Here is a 27,322-nt window from a genome sequence, read left to right on the forward strand (position 1 = left end):
GGGGAATGCTCAGCTTACTTGCTCTCCACCTGGCTCGTGGCCTGGTTCAAGGCATCCCGAAGGATGGAGTTCTCCTGCTGCAGGCGGGCCAGCTGCGTGTTGGGGCCGTTCTCCAGCTGCTCCTGAAGGGTCCGGATCTGGAAAGTCACGGGTGAGGGCATCAGAGGCAGCTTGGCCTCACACATAAAACTGAGTTCCGAGTCGGGGTTAGCAAGGACACAGCCCACAAGAGAAAATCCCCAGAAGCCTCCGCCTTTTCCACATGGAAGTTGAGAGGGTATAACAAGAGGCCTGAAAATTGCAAGGCTCCAGCATCGGGGGCTTGAGGCCAAGGATGATCCCCACCCCCCACCTCCGCCCATACCCAGCGACACGCCTCTCTCCCTCCTCACTGCTCCTGGCCTGCCCAAGTCTGAACACTCAGCCCAGAGTCTCTGACAGGCTCCATGAACATCTGCCCCCAAGGTCACATGGTTGACTGTTCAAGACAAAGCACATGGCCACAGCCTCTGACCCCCAGGGAAGCCTAGTTTCCTGCCCTCTGACCTCCAGCGCCTCCTGAGGCAGGGAGGAGGCTGCAGTCCCCTATGAGCAGGATGCAGGGATCAGCCTCTGACTACAGGGCCAATCTAGGCAGTGGCCCAGTGCTGGCCTGGAGCCCCACACTGGAGCTGTGCAATATTCAGGCCTCTGGTATTATGGGATCCTCCCAACTATGTGGAAAGAAGACAGAGCCAGCATTTCTCCAGGTACCTGTGAAGGGTGAGAACTTGACCCTCAGACCCCCAGGAGGCAGGGAAAGGGCTGGTCATTCGACGCTAGGTTCTTTTGAAAAGCGCTCTTTAAAATGTATTTCATACTTCCCTGGCTATTAACAGGATACACACACAGTGGGCTGCCAGATACTGTCCGGCCAAACACAACAGCCCCTGGACCCCTAACCCCGACCAGACCTTGCAGACCCCTGTGGGCATCCTCAACCCCCCCTCATGCCTTGCCCTTTGGGCCTTTCTGGCTTCCTCCATCCTGGACTGGGACTGGGCCCTGTCCCCTCCCGTGCCCCCGCCAGCCACTGCTCACCTTGCCCTGCAGCTGCTGCACCTCCTTCACGTGCTCCCGGTAGCTGGCCTGCATCCGCGCCTGCACGGCCGTGATCTCCTGTTCCCGGGCCACCAGCTGCTTTTTCACCTTGGCCTCCCCGGCTGCCGCTTTGGCCTTTTCCGCTGCCATCTCCTGGGGGCAAAGTAGCAGAGAGAGGGGTCAGTGAGGCTTGCAGGAGCAGGAGCCTATCAGAAGGGACCAAGAGTATCACCCGGGCTGGGAGGCTTGACAGCAGAGCACAGACCCCTCCTGCTAGCCGAGTTCTCGGACAAACCCAAGCCAGCAGCAGCGGGAGCACGGACAGACAACAAGGGATCCCTGGAAACCCTGCTGGCCCCAGCTGGTTGTGGGCTCAGTGTCAGGCCTTGGCCACAGCAGAGGTGGCAGACGCGGCAGGAATTGCAGAGACATGCAGTGCTGTCCCTGGCTCTCCAGGGCACTGGCTCGGCCCTGCTGTGACACCACCACCCAGGCTTGACTCAATCACTAACATCCAGGCCCCTTGGGCACCTACCCTACTCAAGTGCCTTTGCCAGGATGGAAAGGCAGCGACCCCTGATGGCTAGGGTGGGGACGGGGCCGGCTGCCTGTCCCGCCATGGCTGGGGGTAGGGCATGGGTTTCCACAGGCAGTTGCTCTGTCCTCCACCCACAGCAGCTCCGGTCAGTGCCAGATGCCTACAGTTGAACATGGATGCCAAGTCTGGAGGCCTGGCATCTCAGGCAGGGACACAGCAGGATGGGAAAGCTGGCCACGGTGTCAGCCAGAAGCCACAGGGAGGCAGGGTGACAATTCAGGGAAGGTTTACATCATGAGCCCCTGGGGTGGGGGTGTCCCCGTCTAGCAGGCCTGGACAGACCAGCCCCGATGTGGTGTGAATACATATCATGAACACAGCAGCCCTCGGTGACAGTGTCCCATGAGAGTCGAGGCTGCTCCATCATGGGCAGTGGGCCAGAAGTGAGGAAATCCACCCCCTCCCTAGGCCAGGGCTGCCAGGGAGGCCTGTCCCGAAGGCCAGAGTGTCCCTCTTGCTTGAGATAGGAGAGAACCCTGAGAAGCCACTGGGTGCCAGCTGTCTGTGCTCCTGGCACTCTCTGGGACCTCCTGGGACCCTTGGCCTCACTTTTCAAAGACAGTCATGTTTTTGGCTGTGCCCTGGGTGAGAGGCACACAGGAGCCTGCAGGTCCACTTCACTGATTAGCTACAGAAGTTGGAGGGGGCAGGAGGAGCTGACACTGTGCCCAAGCAATGTCCCATTTAATTCTCTCTGTAAGATGAGGATGACAATCCCCATCCAAGCTGAGGTCACACAGCCTTGGAAAGGACACACTTGTCCAAGGCTGAGGATCCACTCCCGCCTCTTAGGAGGCAAGGGTAGGGCCAGAACCTAGGACTCTACAAACCCAAGGGGTTCCCAGAAAGGGGAGGAATGAGGTCGCCTGCTCCTCTGTGTGGGCTGGGAAGCCTCTGGGGGAAGGGAGGACAGCTCAGCGGTGATTCCAGGACCCCTCCGTGCTTCCTCCCCTAACACACGCGGCCCCACTGGCCCACTGCTGGCAGATGGGTCTGGTAGGGATGGCTGGAAGCCTCCAAACACCAGCAGGGCAGGAGGCCACTCTCTTTGCTGGGTTTCCCACACAACAGTCCTTCCAAGAAGATGGTCCAGCCTTGCAAAGAAGAAACCAAAGCTCAAAGAGGCCAGGCATTCCCACAGCCCCATGGATGGCAGATTGGGGAACCACACTTGGGTCGTCCTCAGCCCACCTCTGCCACCTGCAGATATCCTTCCCAGCCCTAGGCAGGCCTCGTGCAGTGCCAGGGGTCCACCTGGCTCAGGGTCTGCAGACCCCTGTCTCCTCGGGGTCAGGGTCCCAAGGCTACTGGAATTCAATGGGATTTTCCTCCTCCTTTGCTTCTGGGCTTTTTAAAGGGCAGAGAAAAGTCAAATCATCCTAGGTGCAGCTGTTTAGCTCCCTGTGGTTTCTTTTACTTCGAAGAGCTCAGAGTCCCAAGATTTCTTCTGCTTGTCAAATTCTTAATTCAGTTGCAAGAATCATATTTATTTTCTTGAAAAGCATTCCCGATAGTGGTGGGGGGTTCCGGTGCACAAGAAGAGAAGGTTTGGCACCATCATTAGCACTGGCTCAGAAGTGACTGTCCCTTCTTTCTTCCGGGCGCTGTTCCCCAGGAGTAGTGGGGCCCTTCATGGTGTAAGCTTCGAGGACGCGGGAGAGCCCTCCAACCTGCTTCCCCAGCCAAGCAAGGAAGCAGCCTCCACCAAGAAGGCCTGGTAACGAACTCCTCCCATGCCCCCACCCCCAGGTCACCCTCTGAGGGTCCCAGGGGACATTGGGGCTCCTTAGCTGCATTCTGATTCACAGCCCCATCTCCTTCTGGGTCCTAAAACCAGAACACGGGACCAAGCCCAAGGTGGGCCAGTCCGAGGCGTGGCTTCAGGACAGAGGTTCTGGTGCCCAGGAAGATGACAGCTGGAATGTTTTTCCAAAAAGTTGTGCCTTCTTGGCTACATCACTGGAGCTCTGTATGGATTCCTCAACCCCCCACCCAAAGATTCTCACATAGCCAGGACAGAGTTCTCAGGGGTGACTGAGCCCATCAACCCCTGCATACAGTGCCTGGACTGGTCCTTGAACCCAGTTCTGCTGGGACTTCACACATTTGGGAGGCCTGGAGACAGCAGATGATCCAAACATTCTTTCTCAGCATGTCCAGATCATGCTTTCAGCATCAGACCCCAAGAAACAGAATTAAGGAAAACCCTTTTCAACTGTAAAAACTTCTTTACAAGGACCAAGGAAACATGTCAACGGAACTAGAAAAAGAAATGTCAGTTCTATCCATCTCTCCAGTTCCTGTGGGGGATTAAGGTAAGAGGAACTGCCAGACTCCCAGGAATTTGCTGTTTTGTAACATTTCCCTCAGCAGTGCTGGGCATTGCTGTAAGAATGAGGTAAACAAGCCGGGCTCGATGGCTCATGCTTGTAATCCCAGCACTTTGGGAGGCAAGGCAGGGAGATCACCTGAGGCCTAGAATTTGAGACCAGCCTGACCAGACAGGAGAAACCCCCGTCTCTACTAAAAAAAAAAAAAAATTAGCCAGGCATAGTGGCATATGCCTGTAATCCCAGCTACTCGGGAGACTGAGACAGGAGAATCACTTGAACCTGGGAGGCAGCGGTTACGGTGAGCTGAGATTGCACCACTGCACTCCAGCCTGGGTGACAAGAGCGAAAGTCCATTGAAACAAAGAAAGAAAATAAAAGGGGAAGGAAGGAAAGGAAGGAAGGAAGGAAAGGAAGGAAGGAAGGAAGGAAGGAAGGAAGGAAGGAAGGAAGGAAAGGAAGGAAAGGAAGGAAAGGAAGGAAAGGAAGGAAAGGAAGGAAGGAAGGAAGGAAGGAAGGAAGGAAGGAAGGAAGGAAAAAAGAAAAAAAAAGAGAAAGAAAGAGAGAGAGAGAGAGGTAAACACATCAGCTCTCCTCACCTCAGGACCCTCAACGGAGAGCATGAGCACAGGGAAGAAAAACAGCCAAAAGCATTGACTACAAACATTTAACTATTTACAAGAGGAAGACAGAAAACACTCAGGAATGCTTCCAGACTTCCCCTCAGCTGCGAGGTGGCCTCGGCCCTCAGTGGCCACTTGCTCACTGGCAGCCTGCTAGGCTGAGCCAGGCAAGGCCGCCAGAGCGCATCTGCCCTGCCAGGCGCGAGGTCTGACAGGAGCCAGACGCAGTTAGGTGATGCCTAACTGTACCGATGACCTCTGTGCAGAACAGGACCACGGGAGGTCCAGAAGGTTCCTGAGGGAGGTAGACCAAATTGAGTCTTCCAGAGCAAGAAGAAAATGTCCAGACATCCAGGCAGGGAAGGGATTAGAGGCCAAGGGAAGAGCAAGAGGAAAGCCCCAGAGGTGGCAAGAAAGGATGCGGGGTGTCTGGGCACAGGCAGGGAAAAGGAAGATGGTGGGGGGCTGAGCTGGGGCTCAGGGGGCAGCTTAGGTCTGAAGATTAGGGGCTACTGGCAGAGCTTGAAGGGGGTGCTCACAGATCAGCATTTGGGAACCCAAGAGGACCTCCTCAGGCTTAGGGAGGAGGGTGTGGGTGGGTGGGAGGCCACGCACTGTTAACCTTCTCCTCACCTGAGAGCCAAGGGCGGTGGTCTCCGAGGAGACTGGGTACTGAATGAGGACCACAGGCTGCCTTGAGCATGCGGCCACGGAGATATTCTGCCACCCCAGCGGGGAAGGGGACAGCATCAAAGGGCGGCCATCTAAGGTGTGTCTTCTGGTCCTGCCCGTCCCCTACCCAGTGAACTTCCCATCTGGCTCAGAGCTGTGACTCTGAATTTGCGACAAAAAGTCAGGCTGCCTTCCAATTCTTTGTGCTTTAGCAGACGGAGGCACCGGAGGAAGGGCAGCAGCCCAGACACTGCTGGAGAGTCCACCATCCAGGCCGTCTCCCTGTGCCCGCTGCCCGGGATGGAGAAGGCAGGGAGGCAGGGCGAGGGTGAGAGCAAGCCTGCGGTGCTGCATGGGGCAAAAATGGCTTTTGACAAGGTCTGACCAGCCCCAGGGGACCAGGGGACCCCTCACCCTACCCTTCCTCCAGGAAGGCTGGGGCACCAGGACCCACCCTCAGGGAGAGACCCTGAGGAATTCCGCAGGGGGAAGAGCAGCCCCTATGCGGTGCATCCCAACACAATCTCCATGACGCCGTCAGCCCCGTCCTACGGCAGCACTGGCCCACCGCTGACTGCTGTTCAGAGCGCAAATGCTACCTGCCACGCCAGCCGCTGATACGCAGAGCCAGGTTTCCCTGCACATCCCTCCTCTGACATCAGATAAGGGAGAAGAGCAGCCCCTCCAGCCCCCTCCCCACAAGGTTTTGCACAGTTCTTGAGAAAACAACCTTGCATCTACTGTGGCCCACCTTCCTTTCCAGTCACAGCCCCTTGACAGCTGGCCCGTGACCGTGGGACCTGTCTCGTGAAGGCTAGGTCTGGTCCATCCCCATCACAAACTGATGCTGCTTAACTTCCAAGCCCTCCCTGCGTTCTTATAGCCACGAAGGAAGCCACCAGCAAGCAGAGCCACGAGCACTGCCAAAGGTAAGGCGCCAGCCCTCGGCTCTTTAGGCAGCAAATAAGCAGCAGTTCCTACTCAGCGGCCTGACAGCCCGCTACGTTCCAGGCAGGCCAGAGCATCTCAGCCTGGGATCCACCATGGATGGGGTGGGGGTCCTCAGAGGACGGGGCAGGACGAGCCATGCCTGAGCCCACTCGGGCTGTACCTTGTTGAGCTCTCTCAGTTTGCTCTTGGCGGCAGCCGCGTCTTCCTGCTCTGTGGCCAGCAGTTTTTCCTTCTCTTCCAGCTGGCGTTTCAGAATCGCCACAGGGTCACCCTTCTGAGTGGCCTAGAAGTACCCAGAGATGTGTTAACAGAGGGGACAGATGTGACTTGGCTCATCCCTGACTCCGGACAAGAGCAGAGGCCCGAGTGCTTGATGAAGTGGAGCAGGGGCTTCGAGTCAAGGGCTCCACTGGGACTCCAGATTCTTGTGGGGAAAGGTAGCCCGGCTGGGACCCCAGGCCCAGTGTGTGCGTCAGGACTGTCAAGGCCAAAGGCTTTGCATCCCCGGAGTGGCGTTTAGGAGTGTGGTGTTGCCAGCTCCTCTGAGGGGCAGCTGGCCGCCATTTCTGGCCTGGAGCCTACCCTAGCCGGGCGTGCAGCCCATAGGCCTATGGCTGCAGCATGGGGGCCGGGTACTCTGGAGACAGGGCCTGAGCAGGGCTGGGCCTCTCCCTGGTCATCTTGATTTCCTACGTCCACTCATACCCAGGAGAGCCCCCAGTGATGAGTGGCGGGCTCCCAGCACCACTGAGACTGTCCATGATGTGTATGGCCAGGAAGGGAGTGACCCACTGGCCTCAGGGCACACCTGAACATCTCTAACCACTAAATTCTGCAGCAAAGTTACTGTGGACTCTGATTCCACTGAAGGAATGTGCCATGCATCACTTCTTGTGGACAGCTCTTGGCCAGAGGCACGGGACAGCTCGGAGCTCTCAGCCTCTGAACTTGTCCCTGGCAGCACGAGGGAGACCAGGGGTGCTTCCGGGCTGGGGAACCTCACAGGGCCCCAGACAGTGTGTCCCTACACCTTCCTTTCTGCACCCTGAGCTCTGGCCACAAACTGGCTAGCTCCCAGTTCCCCAGATTCCCTGCAATGCAGAGCCCTACCCCAGCCCTGACTCTCTCAGCAGCCGGGCCACAGGTGGCTTGACAGAAGTCAAAGCACCTGCAAGCAATCCCTCGAGGTGGCAGAATTCTGCCAGGAAACAGAAGTGGAGGGTGTTTTATGAATGTTATCTCTGTGGCGGGGCAGGCTGTGTGTGGCCATCCTGATGGGCATCTGGGGATAGTGGGAGGCACGGGGCCCGAGAACCCAGGTAACCATTGCAACTCACTGGCCCCTGGGGGGAGAGGCAGAGGGAAGGGCAAAACCGCCCTAGCCAGCTGCAGTGGCCTCTGAGTGTGGCCAGCGGGAGGGTGGGCCTACCTTGTGCCAGGTGTCCTGAATGATGCCAGCCTTCTCAGACAGGATCTCGATGAGCCGCTGGGCCTCGCCCTCGTTGAACACCATGCTCCCAACTGTGGAGACCAGCGTCTTGTAGGGGAGGTAGAGAGGGCCATCGGCATCTGGGGGCCCTGTGCAGTGAAAGGGAAGGAGCAGAGACTCAGGCCCATACGCCATGACACACACGGCCATGAAGCCTGTCACACCAAGAAGGTTCTGGTCACAGCCAAGAAGAGCTCTCTGACTGCCTGGGGTGGGCAAGCTGAGCACGGCGAGTCTGCTCCGGTGTCTCCTGCTTTTTCAGGACACCGAGAAACTGATTCAACGATGGGTCCCTGCACCGTCCTAACTCGCCCATAGGAAGTCCCGGCCTAGAGTGGAAGCAGCACCCCCTCTTTTTTTTTTAACCATCAAGATGACCTGGAATAAAATTAGACGAGGTGTACCTTTCCCAAAGGCTTTTCTCTCTTCCTTCTTTTCCCGCAAATGCACCGGTCCCATTCTCGGCCTGCATGGCTCAGCAAGGTTCTCCCCAGTGGCTGTGACTGAGCCCCGGGGCTTTATGGAACCTGACTAGGCAGCAAATCCACTGTCCACCACACACAGACACCCAGAGCCACACTCCTGCGGCCATGGGAGGGGCACAGAAGGTAGGAGAGGCTGCTTCCTTCCACACATCAGTGCAAACCCTCTATTTCCAGCTCCCTGGATGAAGCTTAGGCAACAACAGGTTTTGGGAGAGGAAAAGCTGGCTGGGTTCTCGTAGAATGAGCTTGTCCACTCGCCAGTCCACGAGTGACTGCCTGGAGGACAGGGAGCCATCTGTCAATAACCAACCACCAACCGTCACTTCTGAAAAACTAGAACTGCAGACACCCGCCCCCCACCTCCCAGTTTTGCTCTCACTGGGGCTTGAATGCAGCCTTGGAAGCAAGAAACGGTGAACCGGCCTGAGTGCCTGGACTCTTTCACAGCTGAATGACAGCACCAAAAAGGAGCCAAATCAGAAAGCAGACCGGCCTACAACAGCCCCCTCAGCTGAGCCCACCTTGGGAGGACAATGGAGAGGGCTGGTTTCCATAGCAACCGTCTATTCTCTGGCTTGTCACAATATTTTCACTTACTAGTCACAATATTTTCATTACAAGTCAAAGCATTTGGCACGATACCTTAATACGGGTAATGTGGGATGTGGGCGAGCTGGTTGCTATGAGCACCTTTATTTCATAAATTCTTATCCTGGTGAGGCTCAGGAGATTAAAAATAACCACGCTGACACCAAAGGCCTAAGAGCTCACAGGTGCCACGAAAATGGGTCCCAGCAGAAGCACGCCCCTTCAACCTTCTTTTTACTGAAATAGGTGTATGCATATTATGTAATTTTAATGCACACACACGAGAAAATTCTAACCCAAAAGCCAAAAGAAAATAAAAACACATGGCTGGGGGTATGGTGGCTCATGCCTGTAATCCCAGCAATTTAGGAGGCCGAGGCGGGTGGATCACGAAGTCAGAGATTGAGACCAGCCTAGCCAACATGGTGACACCCTGTTACTACTAAAAATATAAAAATTAGCGCGGCATGGTGGCATGTGCCTGTAGTCCCAGCTACTCAGGAGGCTGAGGCAGGAGAACTGCTTGAACCCGGGAGTTGGAGGTTGCAGTGAGCCGATATTGCACCGCTGCATTCCAGCCTGGTGACAGAGTGAGACTCCGTCTTAAATACAAAAGAAAAAAAAAAAAAAAGAAAGAAAAAGAAAACCACACACGGCTGACTCTCAGGAGAAACCCCCGTGTTAGTTCACATTTTGGTTCCCAGCCTTCCTGCCTTCCCCCGCTCAGCCTGCAAGTGCGTGTCTCCTGCCAACGCTTCCCCGGAGATGGAGGCCACTTGTTTCAAAGGCACTTCTGTAGTTACAGACGGGCAGGGCAGCTGCTTCAGCCTGCGTCTAGCTGCTGGCTGCACAGACATTTTCCCCTCCTGACTCAGAAAGGTCTCCTCCTGCGCTGTCTGATGCGCGGGGTGCCAGCCGTGTGTGGCTACTGGGCTCCTGCAACGTGGCTGGCGTGACTCAGGATGTGCTACGAGTGGAAAGTACACACAGGATTTAGAAGATGTGATATAAAAAAAAATGTAGTATCTGTAATAATTTTATATACTGATTGTATGTTGAAATAACATTTCAGATAAACTGAGTCAAATAAAACGTATCATTAACATTCAGTCCATTTGTTTCTTGCTTGTCTTTCTAAACGTGACCAACTAATAATATTTACATCACATCCATGGCTCACATGTATGTGGTCACGCTTTCTCCTGGACTGGCTGGTCTATTCTTCAGAACCGGGGACCCCCAAAGCACCCCCTGCTGAATTCCTGGCAGCCCCTGGTCCTACAGAGGTTCCAGAGTGACCCAAGAGCTCTAGCCTCTCTTGAACTCTCCCCTTAAAGAACACCCTTCCAGGGCCCACTGCCCCTACTGCACTGCTGGGTGGGGAACATCTGGATATGACAGCTGGAGAGCACTTGCTCTGCGACACCGCTTCAGGCACGGGGGTCATGGCCACATGCTTACCCCCTGCAGGCGCGGTCCACAGTGCTCCCGAGAGCACTCTCAGAGTGCCAGTCTCATAAATCTTTATTAAAACTTTCTAATGCAATTCAATTTTATTAGGTATTTTAATATAAAAATAAAAGCTTGTAACAAGGGAAACAAATGCAAAGCCGCGTACAGCAAAATTGAACACTTTCCTCTGCCCATCCCTCATGGCCCCCAAGAAACTTCCACAGGCTTTGCCACACAAACACTACCTTTTAAATTAGAGAGCTGTAACTTTACAAAACATGTTTCATTAAATCTTTTAGGTAAAAACTGTGCTGTCTCAATTGTCCCCAGATCAAGGGCAGCGCAACTGAAAGAAAAAAGGAAGGCACTCGGAAGCAGAGGCAGATTTTCTGGGCCTCTCAGTGAGCTGCATTTAAATAATGTACTAACGAGAGCCTAAGGCGTGTCCAGCACATCACTCAGTGCTCCAGCAAATACTGGAAGACGCCAGTAATCTTCGGAATTGTGAAATCTTAAGGCACTACACTAAGTCTGTCAGACTCAACACCTAGTCTGTGAAATCACAGAATTCAAAAGGCCCAGGGCGCAGTGAATTCTGGAACAGGTCGGCTCACTGAGAGCTTGCTCCTGTGGCTAATGCTTTGCCCATCTTGGCAGATGTGAAATACCAGAAAGGGACAGGCCAGGGGGCCTGGGGAGCGACCAGGGAGGGAGTGGGAGAGCCGGAGTACAGACGCAGGCCAGTGTCTCACTTTGATGGCATAACTGAGACCTCTGTCTGGCGGGGACACAGAAACACCCCAGAGGCCAGGCCCTGCATGAATGCGACAGGCACTGTGACAAATAACCACCCAGGCCTGGGCTCGGTGCTTCACCTCCAGGTGGCGGCTCCCATGGGGGAACCTGGGCCAGAACCCCAGATCTGCCCAAGAGCCTGGAAGCAAGATTTTCAAGTGCCATCTTCTCACCTTTACTCTTGACGGCTAACTCAATCAAAAATAAACAAATGAATAAAACCACTGTCCAGATGGAGAAACACACCCCTGGGCCACATCCAGTCTGCAAGTCACCTCTGTCCTTGAGCCATGGGGCATCAAGGTCAGAGCAAGGCCTCTGGGACCAGGTAGCCTGGGGTCGAATCACAGCTTAGCTTCTTCCTGTGTCCTTGGACAAGCGGCTTAACCTTCCTTTGCCTCTGTTTCCTTACCTATGAAATGGGGATGATCACTGTTCCCCACCCCCCAGTTTGGCTGCAAAGATTAAGTTGCAATATGCTTGGAACCATGCCTGGCGCAGGGTAATGCACAGCAAAATAAATCAGCATGGCCAGCCTACAAGCAGCTCACAGCAGCTCAGATAACGCACCTCACACCCCAAATTTCAAAACAACTCCCTTCTGCGACCACGCTGGGAGGCTCAGGCACCTAAAATTAAACTCATCAGGCAAAGCACTTCGGGATCTCTCTGTCAACTGTGGCATCCTTGCACGAGGCTTTTCTCTCTGTATAATTTCCAGGATCCCCCATGGCCAGGGCTCAGCCATAGGAGGAGGACCTCAGCCACAGGCAGCCTCACGAGATTCAGCAGCCAGCCCCGCACAACAGCTGCTGGAACCCCCCTGCACTGCGCACACCTGGCTCTCTCAGCCCACGGGGAGGGTGTCGGAACCACTCCAGGAACTGCTGCCTGAGCCCCAGCAACAGCTGTGGTTAACAGGAAGGGATTTTCACCTCGGCCCTGGGATGCTGGGATGGGCCCCATAAAAGGCTCCAGCTCAGCTCCAGCTGCCGCCACAGGTGCCCAGCAGCCCTGCCCAGGGTAGGCAGGGCCAGGTGGTCTCTGGACACAAAGTATGTACCACCCGTGCACCTAGCAGTCCATGAAATGCTGGGCTTGGAAAAGTAATTTCCAGGTTGGGCTGTGGCCAAGAGAGGCAGAGGACGCAGCACCATAAGGCAGCAGGGTGACACAAGGGGGACCTGGGGAGCGACGGTGGCAGCAATGCCGAGAAAGGCTTTAAGGCAGGGTGCTTGGGCCAAGCACAGGTGGGTACAGAGACGGTGAAGGGCTTTGGGCCCTAGCGTGTCAGGTTTGTACCCAAGGCTGGAGTAGGTCCAAGTCTTCATAGGCCCTGGGAATCTGGATTTTACCCTGCAGGCAACGAGTGATGCCTAGAAAGGAACGTTTGAGTTTGAGAAAATGATTTCAGGATGCCCAGGGGGATGAGGCTGGAAGCAGGGAGACCAGCAGGCCTGGACCCTGGTCCTAAGAGCCCGAATCCCTGCTGGATTCAAAGAGCCCAGGACCAGGGTCCAGGCCCGAGTATTCAGGAACTAGGTTGGTGGGAGGACGCCCAGGTGTCGACCCAGGGACCCTGAAACGGCGTGGACTTAAGGGCTGGGGGAAGAACTCCACTGGCAAAAACTCATTTCCTAAGGGACTTTGCAGATTGGTTCTAAGGACCCCTCCCTCAGACGCACAGATCTCAGTCTGAATAGTTGCTGCCTCTGGGCCTGCATAGGGGGACTCCAGACTGTGCAGACCAGGGAACCCAGCATAGCTGCCCCTGTGGGAAGAAAGCCAAATCGCAATCTTGAGCTGCCTTCCATGCCCTGCAGTCCCCAATCACCCCAGCCAAACTCAGGTCCGCTCTAAGAAGGTGGAGACCCTAGGGCCCAGGAAGGGGCTCTCCCATGCCTCCTGGAAGCCCAGCACCCCACAAGCAGTCATCAACCTCTGCACACCAAGATTCGGAGGCCGAGGACAAGCTCCCCATTCCTGCTGACCCAAAGTTCAGAGAGCGTCTCTCTCTCAACCTGAGGAGCCGGCTCCCTTCAGGGTCCTGCCCCGAGGTGGGACGCAGGACGCTCTCTAGAGAGGAGCTCTGGCCAACAGCACTGCTGGCCTCTCCCAAAGCACTCGTTCCTGGACTGTGGACATGAGGGCTCCTCCTGAGCCTGCGGGTGAAGTGAGCTTTATGAGACCCTCGAGGAAATGAAGATCTACCGAATGTTCCCGGAGGCAAACTGCGACTCCTGCTGTCACTCACTGCTCACCTGCCCACAGTTAAGGCAGGCCCTGGGCAGCATACGAATGTTGGACTACAGGCCCAGCTCAGGCCACAGAGCCCAGCCTTGCCCAGGCGCTGGTCAGCTGCTCCTGAGCCCGAATGCCATGAACAGTCACATCCACAGCTTTAAGGGCAATGGAGCTAAGTACAAATAATGTCAAGAACAACCTGATTCAGGGCCTTTAAATTAGTCCTTTTCCTTTGGTTGGAGAAAAAAGCAATCAGCTACCAACTTGGGGAGTCAGACATTTAATGGTATCTAATGGAATTAAAAATATCCTATAGATTGAAGGACTGTTTTCCTCTTTAAAGTTTTGGTTTTTCCTCTGAATTTCAACAAAACCAATTTTATACCTGGAGTTAAAACCCACATTACAGTATTTCCAAAAGAAAGACGCTCCCTGGAGGGGAGTGTCCCTGGGCAAGGGCTTTCCCAGGGCACACAGGCTGGCCCAGGAGGATCCGGGCTAACAGCAATCAGGGCTCTACCTAATGCCTGCAGAAAACAGCAGGGATTTTTAATCCTGGGCTGTCTGACCACAGCTGTCTGGGGGCAGTGACCGGAGTCCCAGCCTTGCCATGTTTCCAAGTGGTTGAAAAGAGATTCCTGGAAGAGTGTCATCTAGCAGCTTCTCACATTGATACTTGGCTCACTTCCCTAGGGGATGTTTTTGTTCTTCTTTAAAAAAAGAAGAAAAGAAAAAGCTGGGTTTGCAGAACTCACACAGAAAGTGAATAAAGGCTCAGAAGCCCCAGAGTTTTCTTCAGAGCTTCAGACCCTGAGAAACTGAGTTACTTTAAAAAAAAAAAAAACAAAAAAAAAAAGTATCTGACTTGATCTCTGTGCACACCTCTCTGTACTCTGCCAGTGAGAAGGGCGCAAGGGCACCTGCCAGGCAGGGCGGGGGGGGGGGGACTCGGGGGAGGGGCTGCCCACACATGCCACTCTGCCATCTGCTGGTCACCTTCATGACTTCTGGGAAGTCTGAGCTCTGGCTTCTGCTTTTGTCCAACAGGTAAAAACTCAAATCCACCTAAGAGAATTGCACAGGGGAAAAAGGCATGGAAAGCAGCCTCCTTCACTGTACATCTGAACAAACACCGGGTTGGGAGCATGGTGGCGTCATACCCGCTGTGCTACGCAGTGCCGGGCCTGGAGCACAGCAAGCCACGCACTGGGAGGACAGGCGGCGGTGGGAGCAGTGAGGAGCCCGGAGCAAGGGGTGTTCCCACCACCAAGTCAGATCGTTTAAGATGAGGGCTCTGCTACGCTAGACATCTTGAATACTGTTGAAAACTCTTTCCCCACGCCCACCGACCTGTGACCCCAGCCCCATCAGATTGCAGAACATGACTTTGGACTTTAGGTTGTATTTCCTATTGTGGGGGTAGAATGGGGGCTCGGCAAGACTGCACACCACAGGGAGCTCCTAGACCCTCCCATCAGGGCACTGCCAGGCTCCAGGATGTGGGACCTGCCTTTAACTTCCCACCTTGCCCAGTTCATGAATGCTTCCCGGGCGCCTGTGTGCCAGGGCTGGGACAGGCACTGGCCTCCTGGAGGCCTCAGAAGAGCTGGCACTGCCTTTCCTCACCCCAGGCCCCAGAAGGAGCAAGGCACTCCGTGCTGCTCCTCAGAGGACGCAGAGCCATCTCAAAACACCCAGAGGATGAGAGTTCCACCAGCTTTGGTACAAGGAGGGCCCATTTATTTAACTTAGAGACAAATAATGGAGTTTTTGTTTCTTCTCCATAAAAAAAGAGAAAAACTGTAAAATGCAGAAGGGTGAAAGGGAGATACTAACATTTACCCATAATCCTACCTCGCAAAGGTGGCCCTTTTCCCACATGGACTTATTTGACGACATGACCAGGACGGGCCTCTGAAATGCCTGTTTCTGTGTGTTTGCCACCTCACATACTTGGGCTCCCCTGGGCCTTGACACAATGGTCTCTCTGGCCACAGAGTAAAACTGGCTCGCATCAGCAGGCTGGGGAAAAAGGGCCCCATAGAAAGCTGGCCCACAGCCAAGAGGGAAGTGCCATGACCCCAGGGGTACCCACCCCCTTCCATTAGGCTGAAAGGTCACAGGTCCTTGGGTGGGCTTTAGACTCCCCAACAGTGCGACAAGGACCCTGCATGCCTGCATCTCCCTGAGTGACGTGCTGGCAGAGGTAAGGAGCAAACAGCTGTTTCCACCCAGCAGCAACAGTGAGTGAAGCACACTCCAGTTAAAAGCATACTACTCTGGCGCACGCGCTAACTGTGGGGTCTCTAGAATGTACATATGTCCTTCCTCAGTCTATGCCCACACTGTAGGATCCAGACTCGATTCCAGGTGCTGGGTGGGACAGCTCTCCTGCCAATGTAACACCCAGATGGCAATTAGTACGAGATCACTGCAGCCCAGGGTGGGAGACAAACAGCATAATCCTGCAAAGACTCAATCTGAGGATAAAAATAGATTTAAAAAAAAACCAACACCATTGCATACACATGCATCCTGTGCAAGAAACTTGGCTTTCCTAATAGACACTGTGCACACATGCTCAGTTAACTATCAGAGAACGAACCAGCTAAGGCCTGGACACGTGCGTCCAGCTGACAGTACCCCGAACACGGGAAGCTTCGGCTCTGGAGAAATTACACTTCCCGAGGATGCCGTCAGTTACCTCCTCTCCAAACATTTATTAAAGAATTTGTGCCTTTCATTTCCAAAGGAAGGGGTTTTCCTCCTTATCCCACCTCTGGGTTTATAATGCTTCTGCCACCCCAAACTTCCTGAAGTTAGAAGCATTTCCAGGGCAGCACAGCGGCATCGTGTGAGCAATGCTGAGTCAGAAAACAATCATGTGGACCTCTCATCGTAAAGTGTGAAACACTTCTGGAGAGCAACGCAGCACTGTCTTCCTAAATTAAAAATGTAGGCACCTTTTGACTCAGCAATTACTTATCTAGCAATTTACTTTGTAGAGACACACAACAGTGTATGTACATCATTGCAGCATTAATTTTAGCTGCAAAATAGCTGCATACTACTTAAATGCCATTTAAATAAATTATAATACATTCATGCTAGGGAGTATTATGTAGCTGAAAGTGGCAGCTTCGCAGGTGCAATATGGAAAGATGTCACCAATAGAGTTAAGCAGACAGCAGTGTGCATGGCAGCTCCCGTCTGTGGGTGCCCAGGTGAAGAGAACGGTGAATTTCAGGTCCCCCCGCCCCGGGAAGTGGGTGGTAACTGGGATGGAGCAAAAAGAGTTTCTATTTTCACCTTCCATGCTTCCATACTGTGAATTTTGTTTGCTGGAAACACATATTTATATAATAATAAATTGCAAAAGGCAAGGATTAGGAAGGCAGGTGTTCACTGTCAAACAGAGCCATGGACGAGTGGTAAAAACCTGCTGCACGGCCCCAATCTGCTCTTGGAGGAAAATCAAAGCCGACGTTCTGGATGAGCTCCAGCCTGGGTCTGCAAAAACGTGTCCTGGGCCTACCACTCCTGCCGGGTCTCCCTCTGGGGTACCTGTCAGCGGGGGGCCCTGCGGGACCAACCAGGTAACGGGTAAGGCCAGGAAGACAGAAGAAACAATACAAGTCTCTAGTGGAGCCCAGCTCCAGCACTGGTTTTGCTGCTAATCTGTCACGTGCTATGGGCCAGCCACAGCCTCTGTGACCCCTCAAGGCACCCCACTGTGATATGGAGGTCAAACAGCTCACCCCACCCTGTACTCAGGACACAGCAGCCAGAACAAAGCAGGAAGGGCACAGCGCAACACCAACACAGGGCTGCACAGACCTGCCAGTGACCCGAGGCCCCTCCTTTCCAATGGTCCTGTCTAGAGCAGTGCTGTGCAGAACTTTCTGCTCTGGCAGAGGTGATCTGTCTCTGCACTGCTGCTAGCCAAGTGTGAGTAGGAAGCACTTGGAATGTGGCTAGTGTGACTGACGAATGGAATCTTTAAATTTATTTACTTCTCACTGATTTAGGTGATAATTTAAATGGTCCCATGCACCTCCCGGATCCCCGCAGCAAAGCCACCCAGCCACCTTACTCCTCACCCAATACACAGCCACAGGTCTTTGTTTCTGGATGTCTAGGGCCAGTCAGCCCACCCAGAGTTCTGCCTACGGTTGCCTCAGGTTGGGCATACATGGCCCCAGAGAAGATGGAGTGGGCCAGCCCCATACTGACAGGAAGCCCAGCCCCAGCCGAGGGGCGAGGAGGCCCAGGGCGGCCAGTGGGGGCCACCACAGCCTTTCCAACAAAGGGAGGAACACTTGCTCTAATGGATCTCATCAGGCCTGCTCACCCAGCAATTAAGTGGGAATCCAATTAATTCTGGAACACAAAGCTCCACATATAAGACGTGGCTGCAAGGGGGGAACCAATTCCATAAGCCACTGGCAAAAACCTGTGTTCTGGACTCATGGATTTCTGCTTCATACCCTCGGGCACCACAGCTCATGGCTAACTGAAAACGAAGAAAATCTTCCGAGGGCACAGAGGCAAGGTGGGAAATCACTGCGAGTGATGGAGAGTGACCGGAGCAGAGAAGGGCCTTTGCGAGGTGAAATGGCCAAGCATCCAGAAAGTGCCACTGACAACTGACTCCGAAGTGGCCAGGAACTCTGCCATCTGCAGCTACGTTTCCACCATGCCCGGCGCGCCCTTGGCCTCTTCCCTGCGTTTGCGCTGTGTGTGGGAACAGCACTCTAACTGTGAGGAGAGACGCACACTTCACTGAGCCCACCCAGGGCCTCTGTCCTTTACAGACAGCTGCAAAGAACCTGGGAGCTGCGTGCTTCGGAGACAGTCCTTGTTGCACATGCCACCCAGCAGTGGCTCAGGGATTGGGCCCCCCACCCATGCTGTTAGCAGGAAGATGGCAGCCACAAATAAATCAAGAAATGTCCCTGAAGCCATTGGTTGCAAAGGGTGGAAAATACATGTGTGCCAAAGAATAAGCAGATTGTGACAGAGTCCAAATAAGGTCAATCCATACAGATCACAGGCCAAGAATAGCCCAGCCCTGGCCAGACATGGTGGTTCACGCCTGTAATCCCAGTTCTTTGGGAGGCCAAAGCAGGCAGACCATCTGAGGTCAGGAGTTCAAGACCAGCCTGGCCCACATGGTGAAACCCCATCACTACTAAAAATACAAAAATCAGCTGGGTGTAGTAGAGGGCATCTGTAATCCCCGCTACTTGGGAGGCTAAGGCAGGAGAATCGCTTGAAACCGGGAAACGGGGGTTGTAGTGAGCCCAGATCGTGCCATTACACTCTAGCCTGGGCAACAGAGCAAGACTGTCTAAAAGAAAAAAAAAAAAAAAAAAAAAAAAGAACAGCCTGGTCCCAAGATAGACAGAAAGAGCCACACACACGCGCGCACCTCACAACCCCTGGCCACCAAAGACCTACGCTGACTGGGACATTAACATTAGATACCCAGCAGCACAGACCAGAGAGAAGCACACACTCAGCGAAACCGTAACGCATGAACCCACTCCTGTTTTGGTTTGACAATGGCCATGCAGGGTCTGACCGCTGTATTAAAGGACACAGCAAAAGGACAGGATTCTCCATCCCAATCACTACCCGCACAGACTGGTGTGGGCCCCTCCATGTGACATATAACCGACCTCTTCATATCCCAGGGCCAGTACCCTCCCTTCACAGTCTCCATGCAGGAGACTCATGTCATTCCAGGGACTCCAAGGTTCCCTACATCCTGAGTGTGATCCTATCACAGAACTGGTGGCAGCAGGAGCTGAGTGTGAAGCATCTTAAGCTGGAATCCTGAATGCTGCTTCTTGTACAGAGGCTGCTCCCCCCGTGAGGTGGTCTCCACCTGGGACCATGGAACTCCAGGTACATTAAGGACGTAAGGGTTTTCTGTTGATAAACTTGGAGCCTTATCAATACGCACTACCGATTCTGGAAAAAGAAGTAGGCTGCATACATATGCTTGTTAACTGGGATTTCAAATACCTCGAATTTCGGGCCCTATCACCCAATCACATGTGTGTTTGCTAGTGAGTGCCTTCCGTGTTCATAAATGCCTCCTTTCATCTGTCCTGGGTTTTTGTCGCTTCAGCACCATGGAATCATGGAGGGTCTCTTCACTGTGGCTGGAGCCCTGGACCCGGTCACCAAGTCCACGCTCCCCTATCAACAATCCTGGATGACTCTACAGCCTGTGCTGCTACAAGCCACCCTCAGGCCCGAAGGTCTGCCCGCTGTGGCTCTCAGGTCCTTCTCTGCACTTCACCCCAGAACTACTAAGATGAACCCATAGGCAGGGGCCTGTGGTGCTGAGCTACGTCCGGACACAGCACGCAGGAGCAAGAGTTTCAGCAGCCCCTGCCTTCCAGGAATCTTTTTCAGTTGTTTCAACATCTGGAACTAAGGAAGTATCAATATTCCTTTATTTTTTGGAATGGTAAAGAGAGTGTTTAAGATAATATATCAAGACCCAATTTATCTCCCTAAAATAATCTCTAAAGGGCATTATATCAGAAAGATTTTGATAGAAAATTCTCTTCTTCGTCAGCTCACTGGAATTCCTGTCCCAGGAGCATTACTGAAAGCTTTCCAAACAGCGTTCCCAGCTCCAGGGGGCGCTGTCACAGCCACAAGATCCTTCAGCGTTGCTTTTTGACTTTTATTTTTTCTTTCTTTTTTAAATTTCTTGTAGAAACCAGGTCTCACTATGTTGCCCAGGCTGGTCTCGAACCCCTGAGCTCCAGTGATCTTCCAGCCTTGGTCTCCCAGAGTGTGAGCATTACAGGAGTGAGCCACACGCCCAGGTGCTTTTTGACTTTTGAAGAGAAAACCATTACATTGAAGAAAAAAATCAGAAAGGAACTGGTGCTCACACTGTAGTGTATTTCCTACAGTTCTTGTTTATCTTGTTATCACTTATCTAACGTCTCTGCCCTCCATTGTTCTCACGGCATCTAAAGAATTTGGCACCTGACTTTTTCAACTAAAAGTCACACGTGACCAAGTCTTTGCAGGTTCCTATGGGAGCTTCACAGGCATCACTGTTAGTGGCTGCACTGTGTCTCGGTGACCAAATGAGGCCCTCAGGGTGGTCCGAGGGACACGCCAGCCACTCACCGGCAGACCTGGCTACCACAGTTTACAGTGTTTCCTGGGGGAAGTCCGGGAGAAGAAGAAAAACCACTAGCCCCTTTAAGGCTCTTGATACATTTTACGAAATTGCTCTTCAAAATGGTCACACAATTTGCTGTGCCAGCATTTAAAAAAATGTTATTTATTATAGTAACAGTTTTTAATAAAGCTTATTTGCTTTAAGGTGAGTTTTCAAAATTGCCAGTTAAATGACGATGTCTCCTGGTCCTGACTGGCCCCACGTATGGAACCAGGACCCCCAGCATCAGCAGCTCCCAGGAGCTGCTCAGAAATGAAGAATCTCGGTCACCTCTTGGGAGCTGCTGAGTCACCACAAGATCCTGGGTGATTCATCCGCATGCCAAAGTTTAAGAAGCACTTCAGGAGGGTACATCTCCAGGATCCTCATCGGAGTCTGGGGAGCAGCCCAAATCCACCGCAGAGGGCCCTGAAGATGCCCTTGTACATCAGCCACGGGAAAACAGGCCTGAGATTCCTCAGTGCGAACTCAAGAAACGAAAACGCAAGTCCAAGACAGAACCTTCCCCATGTTTTCCAGACTCCTGACATTGAAGAAGAAAGAAACCGCCTTGCGGACAGCGTGTTGGTGGCACAAGTGGGCCTGCCTCTGCCTCCTCCTTGTGGTCAGGCAGCCCTGCGTGGCTGTGTGTCAAGCTCCCCAATGCCAGCCTTGGCAGTGTCTTCTCATGACAATGTTAGAGTGGCCATCTTCCACCATCTGGGTTAATCCATATTCATTTCTTTCCAGATTAAATCTATTTCATCCAAATCTTACATTTTTATAGAGGCAAGTGTCTGGCAGGTATAAGGAGACTTTTCCAAATTATGAAGATATGAACACGCTGCCCTGGATTATTTGCTGAACGTTTCCCTACTGTAATATGATGCTTCTCTCATTCAAGTTCTCAGGGCCTTCTATTCCCCTACTTGTAATTACAACAGTTGAGAGATGCTCACACATCAGACAGGACTGGCCTTCTAAAAGCCATTTAAAAAAAATCTGTTCAATTATTCTTACCTATTCTTCCCTCAGATGGGACTTTTGGAATCATCTGTCAAGTTAGGGAGAAATCTTGCCAAAAAAGTTTAGCTGGAATAATCGTAGGCCACTAAATTAACTTGAAAATTGCTATCCTTCCATTGACAATATTTAATCTTCTTCTAGAACATGGGGTTTATTTTCTCGGATCCAGCTCTACCACCTCACTCAATGAGCTGCTGTGTTAGGTTTACAGATGTCATGCGTAGGTCTCATCCCTAACAAGGTTCTTTATTACCTGCAAATTTGAACAATTTTGTCTTTCTTTCCAATATCATCATCACACTTCTGTTTCGTATCTTGTTTCAAATGTCTAAAACCACACAAGGTAACAATGACCATGGGATGCAGGAAGCTCTGGACATGCCTGATGTAGAAGAACCTAGTAGCAGCCAGTTCTCAGCTCCATCCCCAGCTTTGGGTCAAGTGGAACGGCATGTTAAAGAAAGGGCAGCATGTTGCCCGCCAGCCTCTGCAAGCGGGGCTGAGGCCGAGCGTCTGGGTTTTCAAAGGGGTTGCAAGGCCACCTGACCTGGTGGGGTCAGGCAGCTGATCCCTGGCTTCCCGCAGGAGCCTACAGCCACTCACAGGGGACAGAGCCTCTCACGTGGAGCAGGGAGCTGCTGTCCTAGCAAATGGCCCATCAAAAACAGTCGGAGGAGGAGAAAACCCGACTAAGGTAACAGCCTAACAGAGGCAAGATAGGGAAGCCCAGCTTAAGACACAGAGCCTGTGAGACCCAACACTGCTCCAAACATTTCACATCTCTAAGATACCATTTATCAACGCAAATGCAATTATTTTTCCAAATCAGCTAATGGCTATTCAAAAACTTTAAAAGAAAGAAAGAAAGAAAGATAAGTGAAATTGAATGAATGATGAACATGAAACAGGAACTCCTTGGCCCAATTTCTACAATAATATACACTAAAAAGATAAAGGTAAACCAGTGTGGTATATGATCACGTATCTATGTAATCCAGTGTCTATATATAATGCCTTACTACATGACTAGCTGGGGCAGGGGAAGGCAGAGGGGGAAAGAACGAAACTGCTCCTTAAGAACGCCTTCCGGCTGGGCATGGTGGCTCATGCACGTAATCCCAGCACTTTGGGAGGCCAAGGTGGGTGGATCACAAGGTCAGGAGTTTGAGACCAGCCTCCTGACCTACATGGTGAAACCCCATCTCTAAAAAACAAAAACATCTTCCTACTGTCATTCATTCAACAAGCACAGATACACGAGTCAGGCTACACAAAAGCATCAGGTGAGGTAAGAACACCAAACAGGCTGAGAGAACACAGCTGGACAGGTAAGAAAGACTTGCCAACAAGCAGAACGCTTCTAGACGGTGTGGTGGAAAGAATTACTGCTCCTAATTCCTCACCTCTCCTTGTGCTCCCGTATGTTTAAGACATGCCAAGACACGGACCTATTGTTCGCTCCTCACCTCTCCTTTCTCACATCACCCTGCAGTCCCTTCTCCCTGGAGACACAGTGGACTCCCTGCCCCTTGACTCAGGTTCAGACACATCGCTTGTTCTGGCCAATGAAATGCTGGCTTGAAATGCCCCTTTGTGCCTCTACTGTAACCATGAAGGGCCTCTGCCCTGGAGGGCCCCAGAAGGACCACACGTGGAATTGACCTAGCTCAACCTGCAGCAAGGAGTTGCCAGCCCAGTTAAAGCCAGACTGAGGCAGAGACACCACCCGAGAAAACTCACATTGGCCAACTTCCAGAAGCATGAGCAACAATAAATGACCGATATTGAAAGCCAATGAATTTTTGGAATGTTTGTTACACAGTCTTATTATGGCAATATCTGACTAATAGATTCCCCAGAGGGAATCCACAAGTCATTTAAAGACAGCCTTTCTTTCTAAGTTCATAAAGAAATCAGTCACTTACCAGGCTCACCTTTTTTCTTCGAACCAGACTTCTTCTTGGCAGGAGCCTCTTGTTTTGGTGCCTCTGGGCTCTGGGCCACATCTGTATTTCTGCCCTGGACAGGAGCTGATTCTGCCTTTTTACCCTGATTGGCAGCTGCATCTGCCTTTTTGCCCTGGTTGGGGGACCCTTCTGCCTTTTTGCCTTGACTAGGGGACCCTTCTGCTTTTTTTCCCTCTGCCTTTTTGCCCTGATTAGCAACCGAATCTGCCTTTTTGCCTTGGTTGGGAGCTCCCTCTCCTTTTTTGCCCTGGTTAGGACTCCCCTCTGCCTTTTTGCCCTGAGCCCCCTCTGTCTTTTTACCCTGATTCTGGCCCCCCTCTCCTTTTTGGCCCTGGTTCTGGGCCCCCTCGGCCTTCTTGCTCTGGTTCTGGGCCCCCTCGGCCTTCTTGCTCTGGTTCTGAGCCCCCTCAGTCTTCTTGCCCTGGTTCTGAGCCCCCTCAGTCTTCTTGCTCTGGTTCTGGGCCCCCTCTGCTTTCTTGCCCTGGTTCTGAGCCCCCTCGTTCTTCTTGCCCTGGTTCTGGGCCCCTTCAACCTTTTTGCCCTGGTTCTGGGCCCCCTCAGCCTTTTTGCCCTGATTCTGGGCCCCCTCTGCTTTCTTGCCCTGGTTCTGAGCCCCCTCGTTCTTCTTGCCCTGGTTCTGGGCCCCCTCTGCTTTCTTGCCCTGGTTCTGAGCCCCCTCGTTCTTCTTGCCCTGGTTCTGGGCCCCCTCTACTTTCTTGCCCTGGTTCTGGGCCTCCTCGGTCTTTTTGCCCTGGTTCTGGCCCCCCTCGGCCTTTTTGCCCTGGTTCTGGCCCCCCTCCGCCTTTTTGCCCTGATTCTGGGCACCCTCAGCCTTCTTGCCCTGGTTCTGGGTCCCCTCTGCTTTTTTGCCCTGGTTCTGGGCTCCCTCTGCCTTTTTGCCCTGATTCTGGGTCCCCTCTGCTTTTTTGCCCTGGTTCTGGGCCCCCTCTGCCTTCTTGCCCTGGTTCTGAGCCCCCTCAGCCTTTTTGCCCTGGTTCTGGGCTCCCTCTGCCTTTTTGCCCTGATTCTGGGCACTCTCGGCCTTCTTGCCCTGGTTCTGGGCCCCCTCGGCCTTCCTGCCCTGATTCTGGGACCCCTCTGCCTTTTTGCCCTGGTTCTGAGCCCCCTCGGCCTTCTTGCCCTGGGTTGGGGCCCCCTCCGCCTTTTTCCCCTGGGTTGGGGTCATATCTACCTTTTTACCCTGATTCTGGGCCCCCTCTGCCTTTTTGCCTTGGTTTGGGGTTCCTTCTGCCTTCTTGCCCTGGTTTGGGGTTCCCTCTGCCTTCTTCCCTTGGTTTGGGGTTCCCTCTGCCTTTTTCCCTTGGTTTGGGGTTCCTTCTGCCTTTCTGCCCTGGTTTGGGGCTCCTTCTGCCTTTTTGCTTTGGTTCTGAGCCCCTTCCCCCTTTTTGCCCTGAGCAATGCCAGGGGCTGGTGTGTTGCCCTTGGAGCCCACTGGGGGCACCACCACCATCGGCACCTCCTTGGGCGCAGTTTCCAAGATGGCAGCCTTTGAAGCAAGAACCTGGATGGAATTCACTACGGAACTGACAGCTGGTTCCACTTTTGCCACTTTCTTCTCCTTCTTCTTTTTGTCCTTGGGGGAGGAGGCCAGCTTCTCCTGGGGCATGGCTGGAACCGTGGCGACAGGAGCAACAATAACGGGGGGCTGGACTGGGGTTGGAGCCACAGCCACAGCAGGAGCCCGCACTGGTTCTCGGAGGAGCACAGTCACGTTGGGGGCCAGGTCGTGATCAGGTATCTTCCCATTAGGTTTCTCTTCCTTTTTCTTGGTCTTTCCTTTCTTCTCCACTGTTTTCTCCTTCTTTTTCTTCTCTACTTTCTGGTGGTTAGTTTTTGCCATCTCCTTGCGCTGGTTGGCTAGGGCTTCTTCATATGACGTTTCCTTCATGGAGAAGGTCGACACCAGGAAGATGCCAATGGCAGAAACAACCATGAATCCGCCAAAGACCACAACCCCCAAGGTTTGAGTGTCGTAAATATCCATCCTGGCTTGCTTTCCTTTCACCTGCCAAACACATACACGGAGGTTACTATTTGTAGAAATGGAGGCATTCAATAGTTTCCATCCCTACTCAACCACCAAACTTCAGGTTTCACTAATTCTTTTTTCAGACTGATAAGAAGCAAACCCAGGCACTCTCTGATGTCATATATTCTCCTCTTTAGAAGTGAGCAATTTGTACCCAAGGCATGAGCGGTCCCCATTAGTGCTGGGAGATACAAAGCAACAGCAGAGTCAGAGCAGAGTGCAGGTCTGTCTCTGGAGCACACACGCCCAGGAGCCTCGGCAGCCATGACCCTGATTCAAGATGCTCCCCACCACACGGGCAAAGGTGCACAGGAGCACAAACGCAGGCCAGGTGTGAGACCATGGGGAGTGGTGGAGACTGCAGCAAAAACACCTGCCTCCTAAAATTAGGCAGTGACACTCTGTCAGGGCCGACTGCCCTAGAAATGTGATTGCTGAGTTGAGAGATCTTTTGATTTTTCAGGTTGGGCCAGACATCTTTCAAAAAATTTTTCTCACAACATGACATTGACTGATTTAAAAAATACGTGAACCAAACCAACATATCTGCAGGCTTCAGCCACATGCATTTGAGCCAGCAGGCCCGCAGTGTGCCATCTTCACTCTGCTGCTTGCCTTTTCCCGGTGCCAGTAAATGCCGCTACCCAGGGTCAGAGATGAAAACTTCTGCGTTACAATCCTAAAACACGACCAACAATTCAGCAAGGGAAAATAGCCTGTTGCCAGCAATAGCTCCTGAGGAGTTACGGAACCTGCAATTTGCATGTTGGGAAACAGGAAGAATGAGTCTTGGGAGGCCCAGAAGGTGCCAGGTTTGGAATTTCACATCCAGAGGCTGCACGGAGGGTGAGGAGACAGTGTCACCAGGCTCTTTCAGACAACACACCCCAAACCATGAGGATGAATAACACCATTCTCACCACCTATGGACAAAAGTCCAATGGGTCAGAGGCAACCAGGTTCACACACCTTCCTGCCACAGCCCAGGCTAAGTTCAACTTCACTGAGGAACTCTAAGAGGTTCATTTATTTGGATGCATTCAACCCATCCCGAGTACCCCTAAAGAAGATAAAAGGAATGGGCAAAGAGAACACAATGGTAAGAAGGGGTGGGTAAGGGGAGGCAGAAAGAGGTGGGCGAGGACGGGAAGTGGACTGGCCTACCCCAACACTGCCCTGCAAAACCTCCAGATGACGTGGGAGGCTGGGTCTAGGCTGGTTAGTGGCTTAGACATTGAGATTCTTCTCCTAAGAAATTGAGATTTGCACTCCTCTTGAGTGGATATAAGGGGAGGGAAATAGAGTAGGAATGTCTAATCAACAATCACGAAATCCAAATTTTGAGATTAGGGCATTTTAAGGAAGGGGCTGAGAAGGGAGACTGTTTTCAATGTCTTGGCATTGTGTTCTAAGAAAAATCACTCTCATCACAGAATGAACACATGACTTTGGCCTTTCTGAGAGCTTTGCAGGAAGAGGGTTTAAAACACCTGTGACAAAAACTTTCCAGCATGTGCCCTCTCTGGGGACAACTCTAACAGCTGCTGTGGCAACACTCACTTCTCCCACACTGTCACTCTGCGTTGTGGGGGCACAGAGTCACAACTGTTCATTCCTGACTAAACCTCTGCAAGCAAAGGGGAGCTCGTGGAGGCCTCTGAATCCTGGGTAAGGGAGCATTTATGTTTCCAAGTGAGTTCTGGCCTCTGGCCACGGGCAGTGACAGTGTGACCCACAGCCAGCGCACTCTCACGTTTGATCATCAAGGGAGGGTACC

General features: G+C 52.8%; 1 protein-coding gene across 20 annotated transcripts in view; it reads right to left on the minus strand.

Moving 5' to 3' along the window:
• The window catches only part of RRBP1 (ribosome binding protein 1), a 69,006-nt gene that overhangs the window by 22,355 nt on the left and 19,329 nt on the right, over positions 1–27,322 (minus strand). For 5 of the 20 annotated variants that reach the window (XM_032248062.1, XM_032248052.1, XM_032248049.1 and 2 more), the window contains 5 exons: positions 23,454–25,521; positions 7,684–7,832; positions 6,415–6,537; positions 1,081–1,233; positions 19–137 (listed from right to left, as the gene is read on the minus strand). In XM_032248062.1, coding sequence (XP_032103953.1) covers positions 19–137; positions 1,081–1,233; positions 6,415–6,537; positions 7,684–7,832; positions 23,454–25,500 — 2,591 coding nt within the window. In that variant the 5' untranslated portion in view covers positions 25,501–25,521. The remainder of the gene's footprint in view (positions 1–18; positions 138–1,080; positions 1,234–6,414; positions 6,538–7,683; positions 7,833–23,453; positions 25,522–27,322) is intronic. The other 15 variants (XM_032248054.1, XM_032248053.1, XM_032248070.1 and 12 more) reach the window with 14 other exon arrangements.

Source organism: Sapajus apella, unplaced genomic scaffold (assembly GCF_009761245.1).
Source record: "Sapajus apella isolate SASKATOON/1434 unplaced genomic scaffold, GSC_monkey_1.0 scaffold65, whole genome shotgun sequence".
Taxonomy (NCBI): Eukaryota; Metazoa; Chordata; class Mammalia; order Primates; family Cebidae; genus Sapajus; species Sapajus apella.